The sequence below is a fragment of the Staurois parvus genome, unplaced genomic scaffold (assembly GCF_062004578.1).
Source record: "Staurois parvus isolate SC_StPar_1 unplaced genomic scaffold, SC_StPar_1.0 ptg000286l, whole genome shotgun sequence".
In the NCBI taxonomy this organism is placed as follows: Eukaryota; Metazoa; Chordata; class Amphibia; order Anura; family Ranidae; genus Staurois; species Staurois parvus.
This window is the reverse complement of record NW_028318082.1, coordinates 1202949-1222009: the sequence shown is the minus strand read 5'-3', so window position 1 is coordinate 1222009 and position 19061 is coordinate 1202949. Positions and strand designations below refer to the sequence as shown.

The following is a 19061-nucleotide window of genomic DNA, read 5'->3' as shown; positions in this document are numbered from 1 at the left end:
ATTACGGGCCTCCCATAGCTGCTGCCAGGCCCCTAATCTGCCATGGGCCCCTATACCGCCTCCTCATGCTGCTGCCAGGTCCAGAGTCTCTCATGGGTCCCTGTACGGCCTCCCATTGCTGCTGTCTCCATCGCCACACTCTGCCATGTGCAACTTTCAGGTCTCCTCACACTGCTGGTGTGTTCCATTTTTTGTCATAGGGTGCTGGCAGATTATGGGCCTCCCATAGCTGCTGCCAGGCCCCTAATCTGCCATGGGCCCCTGTACCGCTTCCTCATGCTGCTGCCAGGTCCACAGTGTCTCATGCCATGTGCCACTTTCAGGTCTCCTCACACTGCTGGTGTGTTCCATTTTTTGTCATAGGGTGCTGGCAGATTACGGGCCTCCCATAGCTGCTGCCAGGCCCCTAATCTGCCATGGGCCCCTATACCGCCTCCTCATGCTGCTGCCAGGTCCAGAGTCTCTCATGGGTCCCTGTACGGCCTCCCATTGCTGCTGTCTCCATCGCCACACTCTGCCATGTGCCACTTTCAGGTCTCCTCACACTGCTGGTGTGTTACATTTTTTGTCATAGGGTGCTGGCAGATTACGGGCCTTCCATAGCTGCTGCCAGGCCCCTAATCTGCCATGGGCCCCTATACCGCCTCCTCATGCTGCTGCCAGGTCCAGAGTCTCTCATGGGTCCCTGTACGGCCTCCCATTGCTGCTGTCTCCATCGCCACACTCTGCCATGTGCCACTTTCAGGTCTCCTCACACTGCTGGTGTGTTACATTTTTTGTCATAGGGTGCTGGCAGATTACGGGCCTCCCATTGCTGCTGCCAGGCCCGTAATCTGCCATGGGCCCCCGTACCGACTCCTCATGCTGTGACGTTGCAACAAGGTGGAATTCAACCCTACATATGTTAGACCGCCTTTACGAACAGCGAAAGGCCATCACAGATTTCCTGATGTTACAAGCGGATAAAGGTACTCCCTGTGTAACTTAGATGTCAGCCATTGGCAGCTCATGCGTGACACCTGCGCTTGCTCAGGCCCTTTGAGGAGGCCACGCTATTCGTGAGTCGGCAGGACTATGGGATGAACGACGTCATTCCTCTGTTGCACGTCCTGGAACAAATGCTGTTAACAATGGCTGGTAAGGGTGCGGTAGACGTGGCGCACAGATCTCAACGCCACATGACCCCTGTGGGGGCAGGACAGGAAGAAGAGGAGGAGGTAGAGGAGGTCATTGGTGCTCAGGAATTATTGAGTGAAATGGGTGGTTTTTCCACTCAGCGGACAGGAGTGGAGGAGCAGGAGCATCTGGTAGAGGAGGAGGAGGAGGAGACAGAGGACCCAGACGCACCGTGGCAGTATGCTGTGGAGATGGAGGCAGGGAGTCCCTCGCATTCCTTGGCACAAATGGCCCATAGCATGCTCGCTTGCTTGCGTAGCGACAGCCGAATAATAACCATCAGACAGAGGGATGACTTTTGGCTGTCCACCTTGTTGGACCCTCGCTACCGTTCAAAAATGGTGGCCTTTTTCACACCTGCTGAGAGGGAGGCCAAAATAACGTACTATAAAAACCACCTATGTAGTCAGTTGGTCTCTGCCTTTCTGCGCCAACGTCCATCTTCAGACACTGTGGGCCCTGTGCGCTCGCGTTCCGCTGCCATGGCAGCAGGGGAGGGGTGGGGTGGTAGGAGCAGTGGCAGCTCCACCAGCAGCGGCTGCCTCAGTCTGCAGTCGATGATGAGTAGCTTTCTTCACCAGGGCAGTGAGGAAACTACTAACCAGCCGCAGCAGCAGCAGCAGCAGCAGCATCAGGTGGACCTGGAGCAGGACCTCAAACAACAGGCTTGGGCCTACTTGGACAGCACCCTGCCAACCGAGGTAGACAATCCCCTTGACTACTGGGCAACGAAACTTGACCTTTGGCCCCAACTAGCTGAATTTGCCCTTGAAAGGCTGTCATGCCCGGCCAGTAGCGTGGCATCGGAGCGCGTGTTTAGTGCGGCAGGAGGTATTGTAACTCCGCGGAGGACACGACTGTCCACCCAAAGTGTGGAAAGACTCACGTTTGTGAAAATGAATCAGGCGTGGATTAGTCTGGATTTCAAACCAACAGTTCCTGACACAACTGACTAAATCCGCCATGAATCATGCCCCAAACATCTGCCACTTTCAGGTCTCCTCACACTGCTGGTGTGTTCCATTTTTTGTCATAGGGTGCTGGCAGATTACGGGGCTCCCATTGCTGCTGCCAGGCCCGTAATCTGCCATGGGCCCCTGTACCGCCTCCTCATGCTGCTGCCAGGTCCACAGTGTGTCATGGGTCCCTGTACGGCCTCCCATTGCTGCTGTCTCCATCGCCACACTCTGCCATGTGCCACTTTCAGGTCTCCTCACACACTGCTGGTGTGTTCCATTTTTTGTCATAGGGTGCTGGCAGATTACGGGCCTCCCATAGCTGCTGCCAGGCCCCTAATCTGCCATGGGCCCCTATACCGCCTCCTCATGCTGCTGCCAGGTCCACAGTGTCTCATGCCATGTGCCACTTTCAGGTCTCCTCACACTGCTGTTGTGTTCCATTTTTTGTCATAGGGTGCTGGCAGATTACGGGCCTCCCATTGCTGCTGCCAGGCCCGTAATCTGCCATGGGCCCCTGTACCGCCTCCTCATGCTGCTGCCAGGTCCACAGTGTCTCATGCCATGTGCCACTTTCAGGTCTCCTCACACACTGCTGGTGTGTTCCATTTTTTGTCATAGGATGCTGGCAGATTACGGGCCTCCCATAGCTGCTGCCAGGCCCCTAATCTGCCATGGGCCCCTGTACCGCCTCCTCATGCTGCTGCCAGGTCCACAGTGTCTCATGCCATGTGCCACTTTCAGGTCTCCTCACACTGCTGGTGTGTTCCATTTTTTGTCATAGGGTGCTGGCAGATTACGGGCCTCCCATAGCTGCTGCCAGGCCCCTAATCTGCCATGGGCCCCTGTACCGCCTCCTCATGCTGCTGCCAGGTCCACAGTGTCTCATGCCATGTGCCACTTTCAGGTCTCCTCACACTGCTGGTGTGTTCCATTTTTTGTCATAGGGTGCTGGCAGATTACGGGCCTCCCATTGCTGCTGCCAGGCCCCTAATCTGCCATTGGCCCCTGTACCGCCTCTTCATGCTGCTGCCAGGTCCAGAGTGTGTCATGGGTCCCTGTACGGCCTCCCATTGCTGCTGCCAGGAGGCAGAAGGGTCGCAGCAGTGTCAGTGGAGGCAAACGGCCACGGAGTAGAGCACCATCTCCACTGCAGCCTACCACCATGGCCAGTAGTGGTGCCGGTGTGCACGGAGGAAGTAGCAGTCAGCCAGTGAGGAGTAGCGGGGGCAAAGTTTCCTACTCGGCGGTGTGGCAATTTTTCGTCAAGCCGCCCGAGGAAGTAAACGTAGCCGTATGTCGACTATGTGGCCAGAAAGTCAAGCGTGGCCAGGGGGCCCATGTTGGGACTACAGCGTTGCGTCAGCATATGCAGCGTCGCCATTCGGTGGCCTGGGAAAACCGTGATAAAGATACGGCGGTTCTGCCTGCCCCAGCCCAGGGTTCCATTTTGTCATAGGGTGCTGGCAGATTACGGGCCTCCCATTGCTGCTGCCAGGCCTTAATCTGCCATGGGCCCCTGTACCGCCTCCTCATGCTGCTGCCAGGTCCACAGTGTCTCATGGGTCCCTGAACAGCCTACCATTGCTGCTGTCTCCATCGCCACACTCTGCCATGTGCCACTTTCAGGTCTCCTCACACTGCTGGTGTGTTACATTTTTTGTCATAGGGTGCTGGCAGATTACGGGCCTCCCATTGCTGCTGCCAGGCCCCTAATCTGCCATGGGCCCCAGTACCGCCTCCTCATGCTGCTGCCAGGTCCAGAGTCTCTCATGGGTCCCTGTACGGCCTCCCATTGCTGCTGTCTCCATCGCCACACTCTGCCATGTGCCACTTTCAGGTCTCCTCACACACTGCTGGTGTGTTCCATTTTTTGTCATAGGGTGCTGGCAGATTATGGGCCTCTCATTGCTGCTGCCAGGCCCGTAATCTGCCATGGGCCCCCGTACCGACTCCTCATGCTGCTGCCAGGCCCGTAATCTGTCATGGGCCCCTGTTGTCGCTTGTTGGCATATTCCGCTCGTTTAGATGCTCCTTCTCCTGCTACTCCTCTTCACGGATTCCGTCAGCAGTCTTTCTTGGAATCCGTTTCCAAGAGACAACAGTTTGCGAGCACGCACCCGACGGTGCAGAAGCTGAACGTCCTCCTGTCCAAGTTGCTGCTGCCAGGCTCGTAATCTGTCATGCGCCCCTGTACCGCCTCCTCATGCTGCTGCCAGGTCCAGAGTGTGTCATGGGCCCCCGTACCGACTCCTCATGCTGCTGCCAGGCCCGTAATCTGTCATGGGTCCCTGTACCGCCTCCTCATGCTGCTGCCAGGTCCAGAGTGTGTCATGGGTCCCTGTACGGCCTCCCATTGCTGCTGCCAGGCCCGTAATCTGCCATGGGCCCCCGTACCAACTCCTCATGCTGCTGCCAGGCCTTAATCTGTCATGGGCCCCTGTACCGCCTCCTCATGCTGCTGCCAGGTCCAGAGTGTGTCATGGGTCGCTGTACGGCCTCCAGTGGCTGCAGTCTCCATCGCCACACTCTGCCATGTGGCACTTTCAGGTCTCCTCACACTGCTGGTGGTTTCCATTTTTGTCATAGGGTGCTGTATGGCCTCCCATTGCTGCTGCCTCCACCACCACACTGTGGCTCCACACTCTGGTTTTGGCCCCGTGACTGCCCAAATGAGTGAAGTGTGCGGTGATTCTAAGATCGATGGCACTCATCTGCATTTCATACTGACTGACAGTATTATTTCTCTTCCCCAGCAGACTCCAAGGGCATTTAAATTAAAGGTACAGTGTTCTGCACTAATATAAAGGCTCTCTGAAGCCTAGAAACACCCTTTTATAAGTTAAATTCGCAGCGAATATATTCGACTCGAATCGAAATTTTTTCACGATTTCTTCGAATCGAATTTTTGAATAATTCGCTCATCTCTAGTCACAATACAATAGCACAGCAGGGAGGATTCCTCCATCCACCTAGCTGGTGTGAAATGGGGAAATCTTTTTGTTTTTTTATTTTTCTGTATATCCAGCTTTAGAGTGACAATGCTGCTCCATTGATACATTACAGTGAGTAAGTATTGGTTACCCTAGGGAAAAATCACCAGGTAAAAATAAAGAGAAAAGGTGAACTTTATCCTTTAAACTGGCCATACCCGGAAGCCAAAATCTGAGCTGTGGTTGGCCTGTCTCTTGTTCAGCCAGTGGAGATGAAAAAGGAAAATCTTAAGATGACCATACACTATTAGAATTTGAGGCCAATCAAGAGACCACAATTGTCCCTTCTCTAAGGAGCCAAGTCAAATATTGTTAGTCAAACAGTGCCTGGAGCCAATCAGCTGCAGGCATGGCTTCGGTATTCTGCTGTGTTGATGGAGGAATTTGTTCATTTCTTTTCTTCAGCCTGAAGGCTATTAGTGTATGGTCAGCTTTAGGCTAAACTAAACCATCCAGTTGGCAATGCAAGCCTATAGGACAGAACAGCTCCTAATCCTTGTATACTTGTTGCCCTAATCTCAATATAGTCTAGATGAAAATCTGGTTCTGATTATTACAAATGTACAAATGCTAGATCTTCTGGCTGACTGACTAACACTTTTTCTTTAAGGTTTACTAAGCACTCTAACACCTATCACATAGATATACTAATGAAGTACCGTATAAAATACTTTATTCATGCACACTATGCACCTTCACTGTGGAAACCCTTGACTTCTGTAATAGAGGTCAACTCCCAACCACATATGAAATGTCTCTTGCTATAATGGCGTCCTGTTCTTACTAAGCCCCACCCTTTCGATGTGTGTTGTGGTTAATTCAGTAGCTTTATTAACTTATTGCAGTCCACACATTACCCAGAATGTGGAAAATTACACCCATCATCCTTCAATGTTTGCATTATTGCATGAGAACAAATTAGGTTAATGTTTTTCTAAACAGTACAAAGCAGAGCTTAAATAAAAACATTTCAGAACATATTTTGCCTAGCTCAGCTAAGGCTCCCATTTAGTGCTGGAAGCAACCAAGGCCAGACTAAAAGGACCAGCACTAGACACTGTGTATGATTATGCACAGACCTTCTGTGCTGTGTTTTAGTAGTCTGGCAAAAGACAGCTTGGATAGAAGCCTTTGTTGGGTACAACTGTTCCAACAGGTGAATCAGTGGCACAAAACTGCTGCAGACACCAAATGCAGAATTGTCTTTACATACCTGCAGTAGCTCCAACACCCTGCATTTACAGCCAAGTTACTGTTTTGACAACAGGGTTTTGACACTTCCTGGAGTGTCTGGGCTTTCCACACCCTCATACCCCCATGAATTTTCACCTGCTATTTTGGTAGGCTGCATCACTGGCCAACAGGAACGTGCAGGAGGCAGAAAGGGCCAGGAAAGCCTTGGCACTAACTGTGGCATTACCACTGCCCCTACACAAAAGTAGCTCAATCTTGATACAAAAAAAAAAAACTGGCGATAAATCTCTAGGAGTTGCAAGTAATTACCAAACAAATGAAACAAAAGGCTCTCTATGTAGTAAACTACATAAGAAGCTCCTAAATAGAGATCAACTGACCCCTACAACAATGCTGTATCCTTTAGTGATGTAGGTGGTCAAAGGAAGGAACCACAATATACAGTGGGGGTCACAGGCATCTGACACTCCCAGAAGTGTCGAATGCTAGACACCTATGGATGCTGCAGCCTTGGAATGGAAAGGGGATGTGAGACAGGGGTCTCTGGAGAGGTGAGTATATAAATGGATTACCTGTCGTTCTGTTAGCGACAATGAAGCTGCAAGTTCTGCCTTCCTGCGTATTGTGATGTAGCGACTATAGTGAAATTCCTTCTCCAATTCTAGGCGCTGATGATCTGTGTATACAACACGGTATTTGTCTTTTGTTCTGGTCTTTCCTGAAAGGGAAAACAGGCAGATGTCAGTGAGAGGCAAAGCTAAACATCACTGTGGAAAAACGTACACTGGTCTGCATATTTATTCCAAGTTGGTGACCCAGAAAGTACTGAAGCCATTGGCAGTCCAGGCTTAAAGCCAAATTCCAATAATATATTATTGCATGTATTTTTAATGCAAGCAGTGTACATTAAGTACCTTTAAGAGCAGAGTGACAGAAATGTGAGGTCAGTCTGCTGCTTCTCTTTTACTGTCCAATCAAAGGCAAGGGGAGAATTAAGTTACTTAAAGCTGAACTCTAGGCAGAAATGTAAGAAATAAATGAATGCAGGCCAGTATTTATTAATACACCATTAAATGTTTTTAAATGCAAACAATTAAAGTACATACATTTGACATGGTATCAGTTTCTTGCATTCTCTGTACAACAGAGCTGAAGTATGAGAGGAAGAAGCAGCACAAGGAACCAGTCAGTCCATGTGCTGACAAGAATCACGATAGTAAGAGGAGAAAGAGCGATGAGCTCATCATTGTGTTGCTTCTCCTTTTACTGTCCAGGAACGGAATGGGGCAGGTCCAGTGCAACTTGGGCTCAGGAAAAGTAAGATGAATGTTGCTGACTGTCAGATTGAAGACATTTAGCGACAGAAAATAAGGGGAATCTCTGAAATGAAGTTGAATATTACAGCAAAAGTAGGTTTGGTTATTTTACCTTTTGTGGGCTATTCATTTTTTTCTTGCTACTTTTGGCAGGAGTTCTGCACTTTAACTGCAGGAAACAAATCAGTTCTTTAAATTTCGGTTTGAGAGGACAAAACTACAAATCCTTTGGCAGATAAAAAGCTCCCTTATATGCATATCGTCTGTGTATTTTCCTGTTTAGTACGGAGTTCAGCTTTAACTGCAGTAAATCAGCATTTGTGATCAGAATCCTAATGAGGCCTAAAACTGCTTAAAGCAGAACTAAACCCAATAACTTAAGTGCTTCCCAAAACAGTTACATTCGAGGTATGAATGATAATTACCAAGGTTGTATGTTACATAGTTAGTCTGGCTGAAAAAAGACAAAAGTCCATCCAGGTCAACCATTAAAAATAAAAAAGCTATAGTCCTATACCCGCAGTTGATCCAGAGGAAGGCAAAAAAACCCAGCAAAGCATGATCCAATTTGCACCTTCAGGGAAAAAAAATCCTTCCTGATCCCCCGAGAGGCAATCTGATATTCCCTGGATCAATGTTACCTATAATTGTTAGTAACCAGTTATATTCCGTGTATCCAAACCAAACTGTATGTGCCCTCAACCAAACTGTCAAACCATCAATTGATTGGTGTCCTAGCTGATCATATGTACAGCACCATGGCAACTACAGATCACACAGATGATAAGATGGTAGCTTCCTTGGGTGTAAAGGGTGTAAAAGATAGGAGGGTTTAGTTACGCTTTAAGTTTCCAAAAATAGGCATTAAACAAGCTATGTTTGCCTTTCTATCAACTAAGCAAATGAAGGTTGTGTTATAGCTATGTAATCAAACAAATCTGTATTACAGCCAATATAACATTTACAGGTATATAGCAGAATAAACTATACTTAAGCTTGACAAAGACTGCATTTAACTATTCACTCTTTGAGTTATTTATCACTATAATTGTAAAGCACAAGTATGGATATTCTATGTTGCTAGTTTATGAATGCTTGTTCTGCCCTTTTAGGCATATTTAACCCATAATGCTTGATGAAATTTTGGGTGGCTTCCAAACTAAACCCAGTATGCCAAAGGGAATCTGAATGGAGCAATCTCAGATTTACCTTCAGGGGAACTGCAGAAAAAATAAAGTTACTGGGCTTCATTTAGAGTCCATTTCCGTTCCCCTGTGTAATTTCTTTATGGCACTATGACCCATTCCTTGGGTTGTTATATGGTAAACTTGGGTTGTTAAATGGAAAACTCCCAACTTTGAGATGAGCTAGCACTGCATGTAAAATGGAGCTGTGTTCCTGATAAAGTGTTCCATAACTTTACATACAGTGACTTATAATTGTTGCATTTTGAGCAGTTGGCCAAACCACGCCACTTCTACCAGCCAGTGTACCTCTGTTACCTCACTCCCAGTAACAGAATGAGATACCGCTGGACACATAACACGGATCTCTTGCGTGTTCTATGTTAACTCCTCCTTTCCCGTACTGTAAAGTCAGGCTGAGGACCTCTGTAACGCTGGTCTGCTCCCACTTTCTAGGGGAGACTGACCGCTTGGGAGGGAGGCTGAGTAGCAACTCCCTCACTACCAAAGGACACCTCACATTACCCAGGTACCACACCTTGACTGGTTGCTTCCTGTCCTGAACTCGTGCTTGGTTGCTCTTAGCAATTGCATTACTATTATTCTTATGTAAAACCAGACAAAGGTAGGCACACCCCTTTTGAGAACGTGCCTGCGCACGAAACGCATCAAGGAGGAGCCGTATGCCATGACGTCACGTCGCCGGAGCCTCACGAAGGTCCAGTGGCCATTTTAGAGAGTGGCTGTTTAGCCACATTGTTTTTTATGCTGCATGTTTTCATTTATTTCCACGTGGAAGAATTTATAATGCCATTTTATATAATAAAATGGCAACATTACTACACTATGAGCATCTTCTTTCTTGGCTCTGCTTTGAGCTAAATGAATCCCAGGACCCCAGTGGAAGCGTGGCTGCAGATGAAGCTTAAATCCAGAGGAGGGATCCTGGTTCCACGCTGTCAGGTCCATTTAAAGGGGGCTTCTTGCAGATTCTGGTTCAACATATTGCGCTTTAATTATGAGCATCTGGTGAGTGCGCATTTTTTTCAATCCTCCGCATGGATAAAGCCACACGGAATTATTGGATACTGCTTGTACAATAGGACCCGTTTGAAGCACTGTATGCTGACTTGATTGTGTCAAGCATTCACTACTAGGGGCGGACTGACAACTCATGGGGCCACCGGGCAATAGGGGATCATGGGGCCCCTGTGTCCTTGCCCAAACTCAAAAAAGCCTATGAAAAGGTACCAGGGGCATCTCATGGGGCCCCCTACTGACCCCGGGCCCTCGGGCAGTGCCCGTGTTTCCAAATTGTCAGTCCGCCCCTGTTCACTACTTTATGAACACTTTTTGTTATAAGACTTTCACTGTTGCAATTACTTTATTGCGCCCAACATAACACTTCATCCACTTATATTTGTTATCACTATTACTTAATATTGACTTATTAATATCATCATTAATAGGTATTTATTTATTATTCAATATTTCTTCAGTTCACACAATGTAATGTTTTAGCGCTGCACTGGTTTCTATTCTGATTGTTTTTATGTGCTGACTTGACACTGTAATGTAATACGCTTCATAATTCTCTTATGATACTATAGGCCTATGTTGATCCGCCAGCCCCATTATGCACCACTTTGAATAACTTCAGACTGGGCTCAAGGACAAAGTTTAACAGTCTTTACTGATCACTTCAGTGGACACAGTTAATTTTTCCTAACCCTGACTAACTAATAATTGTCCCAGGCATACCTTTTCAGGCATTAGTTCATAATGGCAGAGTCCATGGTTGGTGGCACCAAGGGATATAGAAGGTGGAAGAGATGGCTTCTCCTAGTCTTGGACTGTAACAGCAGCAACACAAAAGCACACTGGAGCACTCGGGGTATCAGGATTCTATGACAACTTTCAGACCTCAGTTTTCCTGCAATTTTACTGCAACCGCAGGTGAGCCAGCTGAAGTCCATAAAGGCCTGTGCACCAGAAGCAGCTAGCCTAACCCTTTTTCAACCCAGCTTGGGCCAGTACCTGACTTACTAAACAATTCCCAACCTGCTTACAAGTGTGTTGGTTGGAATTACGTCTCATAGAGGGTTATTGTGAGGGTTACAGCAAAATATGTCACCAATATACCTCGATCTGTTGTAAAACTGCCTTTATTAGCATATAATCAGCACTTCACACTAACAAAGTGCAACCTTTTGGTACCCTAGAATGTCCCTTTTCAGGTCAAATTGACAGGTTTGAGTTAGGTTTCAGGGAGGGTTAACGTTACCATGCAGATTAGTGGTAGAGTGATTCAGAAGGTTAATGTGAGTGCTGGGACTGGGTGGCCTTTAAGTGGGGCACTGTTCTAGCGGTTGGGAAATCTGTGCTGAAAACTACCAGTGATGAGCTCCCAGCTCTAAAAGTTAATGTCCGCAAAACATGCATACAGACCATAGCTTATACAAACATTGGCTGTCATCTTGTCATCATAATATTGGTTAAATTAAGCATCTTGACACATGCATTGATTAATAAAGAGCCAAAGCTGTTCAGGGTCTGTTGACCCTATGTGGCAAGCTTGGATTTTCACACTGATAAGTAAGAGGCAAAAGGGTTAATAGTTGCTTTGTAAAATCAAAAGGAATGTGCTGCAAAGTTTGTCTAGTACTTAATTATCGATTTTTCCTTTCTTTGCCAACCTATATTGCTATTTAATGTTAGGTTATCCCTTTTAAACCAGGAGTCTCTCTGTCTGCGGAGAGATCTAAAATAAATTATTGCATTTCCACAAATCAATAATGTAAGATGCACAACTCAATTTGTTTACAACATGCTCGCTGAATCACTATTCCTTCAGCCTCATTGATATACACTATATTGCCAAAAGTATTGGGACACCACTCCAAATCATTGGGTTCAGGTGTTCCAATCACCTCTATGGCCACAGGTGTATAAAATCAAGCACCTAGGCGTGCAGACTGCTTCTACAAACATTTGTGAAAGAATGGGTCACTCTCAGGAACTCAGTGAATTCAAGCGTGTTACCGTGATAGATTGCCACCTGTGCAATAAGTCCATCCATGAAATTTCCTTGCTACTAAATATTCCACGGTCAACTGTTAGTGGTTTTATAAAAAAGTGGAAACAACTGTAAGCCACGTAAATGACAGAACGGGGTCAGCGCATGCTGAAGTGCACAGTAGTCGCCAACTGCCTGCAGAGTCAATAGCTAAAGACCTCCAAACTTTGTGTGGCCTTCAGATTAGCACAACAGTGCATAGAGAGCTTCATGGAATGGGTTTCCATGGCTGAGCAGTTGCATCCAAGCCTTTCCCAAGTCCAATGCAAAGTGTCTCATGCAGTGGTGTAAATCACGCACACTAGAGCAGTGGACAATACGGAGACTGAAGGTGGGGTCAGTACACGGAAGGTCCAACACTGAATACAATTAATTCAAGGAAAACGAGGAGCTCAGAGAAACTAGGAAGTTTCTCAGGTATCGTGGCTGCTCTGAGCATGTCTTTTATAGAGAAGCGGACTGGGAGACGGACCAGGAAAGGGATATAAATCCACAGTAGAGCAGGCTATGCGCACAGGTGAACACAGATGAGCAGCATATGTGAATAAAATCACAGATCTAGCATAAGTATTGTGGCAGGGATGTAAGAATTTCACAGACAGGAAACTGCAGCCTAAATCATGACTGGGAGCAGAGAGACTGGTTTGTCCTATGGAGAGAGGTGCAGCTGTGATCCCACCAAAAGCAATGGAAGTTGCCTCAATCTGGCCTTTAGAGCAGCAGGAGAACGGTCCCTACTCACCACCCACTTTTTTGTTCACGTGATTTGTTTGTTTTTGCGTTCACTTGTGTATGTGCATTCATATGTGTACGTTTCTATGAATGTATTTTATTTTTGTTGCCAAAAAAGAAAAAAAAATACCTTTCCATTTGTGTCCTGATTTTCACATTTGTTTGTATGGTCTTGTTTTTTTCCGTATTTGTGTATTGTGCTTATTTTTCCTCCTGTAGTAGGTATTATTGTCACAGCAAGCGGTGTCCCTTTTCTGACTGAGATGGCAGTAAAAAGTGAGCCATTGGTTCTTTGTGCTGTCAATCACTGTGAGGAGGGAGTAGGAGCATGGCCGAGTTGTGCTCTGTGTCTCATGGACACACAGTGCTGGCTCAGGAGCAAGCCCACACGAGTGCCCCTAAAGCAAGAGGCTTGCTATAGTGGACACTCGGTGGGGGAAGGGGGGTGGGGAGCCAGGAGCACTGGCAAGGGACCAGAGAAGAGGTGGATCAGGGATACGAAACATAAAACCATTATACAGAGCAGACAGGCACAACATTTTTGTTATTTTAAAAAAAAGAAACATTTAGAATCACTTTAAAAGGGAGAAAATAAGAGAAGTTCTTCATTGGAGTTTACATACATTTTAAACTGGTGCAAGTAAATTGATTTTAATATATGTAGAAAAATATCACAATATGCTAATGCCAAGGAACGCCCTTTCAGCTATATTTTTTCATTTCAATGATGTTTATTCGTTTTATCTTAGAAAAAAAAGGAGTTACAAGCCAGTCCAGAAAATTATACATCCATTTTCCACAAACTGCCACCCATCTGGGCTGATACAAGCAATGCACAATATACAATATTCCAGGACAATTATCAATCAATGATAGCCAAAAGTCCATTGGGACTTATAGCCCGTAACAATAAGGTAAAGGAGAAAACAAAAACTAAAGTAAAGCTTTTTGTCAGGCCTGGTGTCAGAGACTACCGTGACCTGTATGGAGGGTCGATCACCCTCCAATGATCAGCAGACCATAAGGGGAGACACCCCCATGGCCTTTAGTTAACTATATCCAATACCAGGTAAAGAAACATAAAGGGAAAGAAATGAAGAAAAGAGGGAAGAAGGGAAGAGTGAAAAGAGAAATAGAGCAATAGAGGAAGATTGGCTATATTTTTTATTCAAAATGCTTTTACAAGCTGAGCAAAATTACTTGTGAAGAGAGTGAATGAAACCTGAGGCTAGGTATACAGTTTGTAGCACAACATGCACACCTATGACCAGGGGCGGACTGACAACTCATGGGGCAATAGAGGATCATGGGGCCCCTGTGTCCTTGCCCAAACTTAAAAAAGCCTATGTAAAAGGTACCAGGGGCATCTCATGGGGCCCTCTACTGACCCCGGGCCCTCGGGCAGCGCACGAGTTTCCAAATGGTCAGTCCGCCCCTGCCTATGACATAATTATGCAATAAACTTTGCACTAGCAGGCAATGAACAATTGTAATGTGAGCTTGAAAATGAGTGAGAAACAGGTATTTGTAAGGATCAGAATTTCCAATCTTAGGTTGTTATTATAGTTGGCTTTATTATTCAGTGATAGGTGTGGGTTCTGTTATTCACTTACATTCTCTCCCTGTCAGAGCAGAAATACCAGCACAGAGTTACTCTGTAGAGTCTTCATGAAGGCTGTGTAGGCTTAGGACCGATAACTGACACTCTGTTCAGAAGACTGGAAGAGGCAAAACATTTAATGGACAAAACCTTCAGATTTCTTTTATGTAATCCTGACAGCACCTTTGTTTTTAGTGTTTGTTGTCAGCACTGAACTCAGGCAAGAGATATCTATATCATTTTGCCAAGCTTTCTTAAAAGGAATGTATAGTGGTTTTGTACCTTATATATTTATTTATTTATTTACTATAGTCAGGCCTAAAATATAATTTTACATATTAATGTTGAAATAAAGTAGATTTAATGGTAAAATTGCACTCACATAGGTAGGTAGGCATGTCGAGTAATAGAGGTCCAGTGGGAGCATCAGGTCATTTGGCCATGCTCTGGGTGTTTTCCCACCGCTCAGGCCCTGATGAAGGAGTGAGCATGCTCCGAACGCACACCATCTTAGAAACCCAGTCCATGTGGTGACATCATCCCTGTGAGCCTCCCTGCACCCCTCTGCTACTCCCCGAGCCCTGGACACCACCGGAACGGCAGGAAAACACCCAGAGCATGGCTAAAGGACCTGATGCTCCCACTGGACCTCCATTACTCAACATGCCTACCTGTTACCTACCTATGTGAGTGCAATTTTACCATTAAATCTGCCTGTTTTTATCTGTCTAGAGTGGCACTCCTGTCTCTCTTCTCTACCTGCACTAGGAGTATCTACAAGTTCTTACAGCCGGCTGCCTCCTCGGACAAGTCCATACTACTAAAAGCCCCCCACTACAGATGGACTTGGACACTACCTCCACATGGACCTTCTACTAACCCCCACTGCTGATGGTCCATCTCCAAAACGCACACAAGATAGATGTGTCTTAACGCTCCCTCCCACCATTCACCTATTAATATTGTAATAACTTTGATATATAGCATACTAATAATTGTCTTTCTTGGTTTGATACAGCAGGTGAAGCTTTGACATTTAGGGCCAGTCCACACTACATGCATTTCAGTGTGCTTTTTTTCTGCATCCAAAACGCACAGAACGTAGGTTATATGGGTATCAATGTCGTAGTTCACATCAGTGCTTGCAGTTCCAGTGCGTTCTGGTTGCAGAAAAAAAAAGTAGAACATGCTGCATTTTTCCTGCACAGAACTGTACTGGGACGCAGTAAAACGCACCGGAACGCACCAAAAGACATTAAAAATGCACTGGAATGCACGTGTCCCTATTTGAATGGAAGAAAATTAACTGAAATGCATCAAAAATGCACTGGAATGCATAAAAAATGCACTGGAACGCATAAAAAATGCACTGGAACACACCAAAAATGCTTCAAAAACAAGCAAGCGGAAACGCATCTGGACTACTTTTTTATGGTGTGAACCGGCTCTAAATTTTCTACAATTTAAATAGGGACATGTGCATTCCAGTGTGTTTTTTATGTGTTTTACTGCATTCCAGTACACTTCTGTGCAGGAAAAATACAGCCTGTTCTACTTTTTTTTCTGCAACCGGAACGCACCGCAACTGCAAGCACTGATGTGAACTATGACATTTACAGCCATATAACCTACTTTCTGTACGTTTTAGATGCAAAAAAAAACCACACTGAAACAAATGTAGTGTGAACTGGCCCTAAGGGTCAATTCACACCACATGCAGTCCAGTGCGTTTTTTTTTTTTAAATTGCATTGATAGTAGGTTACATGGTTTCCAATGGCATTGTTCACACCACTGCAGTCAGTTTTACTGCATTCTAGTTTCAGAGAAAAAAGTAGAGCATGCTATATTTTTCTGCACTGAACTGTACTGGAATGCAGTAAAACACATAAAATGCACCAAAAATGCACCAAGATGCACATAAACACACAAAAAAACACACAGGAATACACATATCCTTATTTAACTTAAAGAAAAAGAAGGGGAAAATGAAAAAATGCGTAAAAAACGAACTGGAACGCATCAAAAATGTGTCAAAACTGCATAAAAAGCACACATACAGAAACGCATACAGAGCGTACCTGAACTGCGTTTCAATGATGGGAACCAGCCTTTAGGGTTCATTTACACTGTTGTACTACTGTATGGCATTTTGAAGAGCTGTCATTTTCCAAGTTCAGGAGAAGGAAATCTGTCTTAGTACAATAGTAATATTTCAATAATCAATAATCAATATTTTCAAAAGATGTGGTCTGGTCTTTTTTGTGTGTTTATTATAAGAGAAAGGGACGGCACCTTTGAGTTATTTTCACATCAGTATCCACGTAAGCCATCTGTTTATTTATCAGCATTAATGAGCCACTTCATTTGCAGTCCTCTAATGTATAATGATTTATAACTATCCATAAGATAAGCCCAGGTATTAATTTCCTATCCCAGCTGCAGACAGCTGGCTAATCAGGGCAGGCTTTCATGACCAGCCTATTATTGATTTCTACAGGAGCTGTTGTGAGGCCATAATCAGTGGCATTATAACCTTGCTGCTAATTATTCTGTGAAACAACATTAGCAATAAAAGTCCCAACAAACCTTAAAGGAACTGTGCTTTTCCCATTCATGGCAAAGCAACATGTTCACATTTTTGCTCCCCTACCATAAAAAACACATACTTACCTTTATTCCCACAGTGTTCGATTTGGCTTCTGTAAGTGAACAAAATTCTAGCTATGAAGGAGTATGTACCTTATGCCCCCTCCCCACCCTAACTCTTGGCTAAGTGCACAGAGACAATTCTCAGCCCTCCGTTAGCTCCAACTAAAGAAACTCAAGCTAAATTATTACAGCACGCAAAATTATTGAAGCCTACCAGTCAGTGCTGGCTCACACCATAAGGTGTGTCCAAGTCTGTGGTTTTGTGGCACGTTCCCATGTGGCACGTTTAGGGAGGCCCATTCATTTCAATGAACTGGCCTACATAGTTAGTCTGGCAGAAAAAAAGACCAAAGTCTGTGCAGTTCAACCAAAAAAAAAAAAGTTATAATCCTATACCCACAGTTGATCCAGAGGAAGGCCAACAAACAGCAAAGCATGATCCAATTTGCTCCTGCAGGGGAAAAAATTCCTTCCTGATCCCCCGAGAGGCAATCGGATATTCCCTGGATAACCTTTACCTATAAATGTTAGTATCCAGTTATATTCTGTGTATCTAGGAAATAATCCAGGCCTTTTTTAACCTCCCTAGAGGTCTGATTATGTCCATATTTCTGTGCTCAAAGCGGTACATTTTTTTACATGGAAATATGTATTTTTTTTATTGTAGGCCTGTCATTTTTAGGAATAACTCACTGAAATCTGTCCGAACAAGAGTCTAGTAAACATCCCGGGTATGTTAAAATTTGAAACACTAAATCATAAATTATAATTTAATAAATAATCATAAAAAATAATAATATAATAATAATAAATTTAATTCAATAATATAATCAAACCAAAAGCACTGAAATTTAAAATAGAGCGCCAAGTTCGCACATCACTGAGCAAAGTGGCAAAATCGTTTTCAGTGTCTGATGACGAATTTCCCCACGAATCATTATCACTCAATTCTGCAAGTGGTTCTGATTTACTATTGCTGTTCTCTAGCTGGTCTAAAACCAATTTTGACCTAAAGGGACACTTTTTGGACGCCATGGACATTTCTCACTTTCCAGGCAGAAAGAACAGTAAAAATGCAGGCAGGGCACAGGACAAAGCACTAGGGACAAAATGTATGTGAAATGCTTTGATACAGTAATGTTTTACTATGTTATTTTAGGGAATGTCACTTTTTGTCATTTTCAAATTTCCCGCCGTTCCGTCCCCGTACGTCCCGACATCGCAGGGGACGGAACCCAGAAGACAAATGCCGGCATCCGCCGGAGGACATTGCTGGCGACACTGCAGGAGGGACATCGTGGGAGCGCAGGACAAGGTAAGAGAAGAACAGATCCCGGAGCAGCGCTGCAAGGTATTCCCGAGTGTAGCTCGGGGTTACCGCTTGTGGTGCTGAAACTTTACCCCGAGCTACACTCGGGAATACCTCCAGGGAGGCTACAGCAATCCACTGAGCTGGCCATAACTAACTCTTGAGGGAGTCTATTCCACATTTTCCACATCACTTCCTGTGAAGAATCCTTTCTGTATTTGGAGATTAAATCTCTTTTCCTCCAGACGTAAAGAGTGCCCCCATGTCCTATGTGCATGAAGCGTGCAAAAAGAGGGCAGGCACACTTTTTCACTCACTCCCACACTGCACCTTGTTTGAAAAAGTCCTCAATCATAACAACCAGGAAACCAGTACTTTCAGAAGGTGTTCAGCAATGGCAGTTCTATATTTCTCTCAACACAGTGCTATATCTTCTCTTCTATACTGTATATGTTGAGTTTTCAGTGATATTTTGTATGCTATGAATAAGGCTTGTGCAGCAAAATGTGTCAGCATTATGGATCCTGTATTTATTAAACCAATAACGATCTCCATTAAGAAGCTTTCCGAGTTGCCAGCTACTTGTATTGACAGTTCTCCTATAAGGCTGCAGTTACAATGCATTCATAAAGACCCCCTTCACTTTTTTGAATGTTGTCATGTTACAGCCTGATACTATAGCTGTTTAAATTCCTTTTTTTTCTTATTAATCTACACTCAGTTCTCCATAATGACAAAGTGAAAACAGAATTTTAGAAATGTTTGAAAATGTATGGAAAGGGAAAAACTGAAATGTTACATCGGCATAAGTATTCAAACCATTTTCAACAACACTTGATATTTAGCTCAGGTGCCTTTCATTTCTCTTGATGGTT

General features: G+C 45.1%; 1 protein-coding gene across 1 annotated transcript in view; it reads right to left on the bottom strand.

Moving 5' to 3' along the window:
* CDX1 (caudal type homeobox 1) overlaps window positions 1-19061 on the bottom strand; it is a 62264-nt gene that overhangs the window by 9750 nt on the left and 33453 nt on the right. Inside the window, exon 2 of the mRNA XM_089682131.1 lies at window positions 6892-7037. Coding sequence (XP_089538257.1) covers window positions 6892-7037 — 146 coding nt within the window. The remainder of the gene's footprint in view (window positions 1-6891; window positions 7038-19061) is intronic.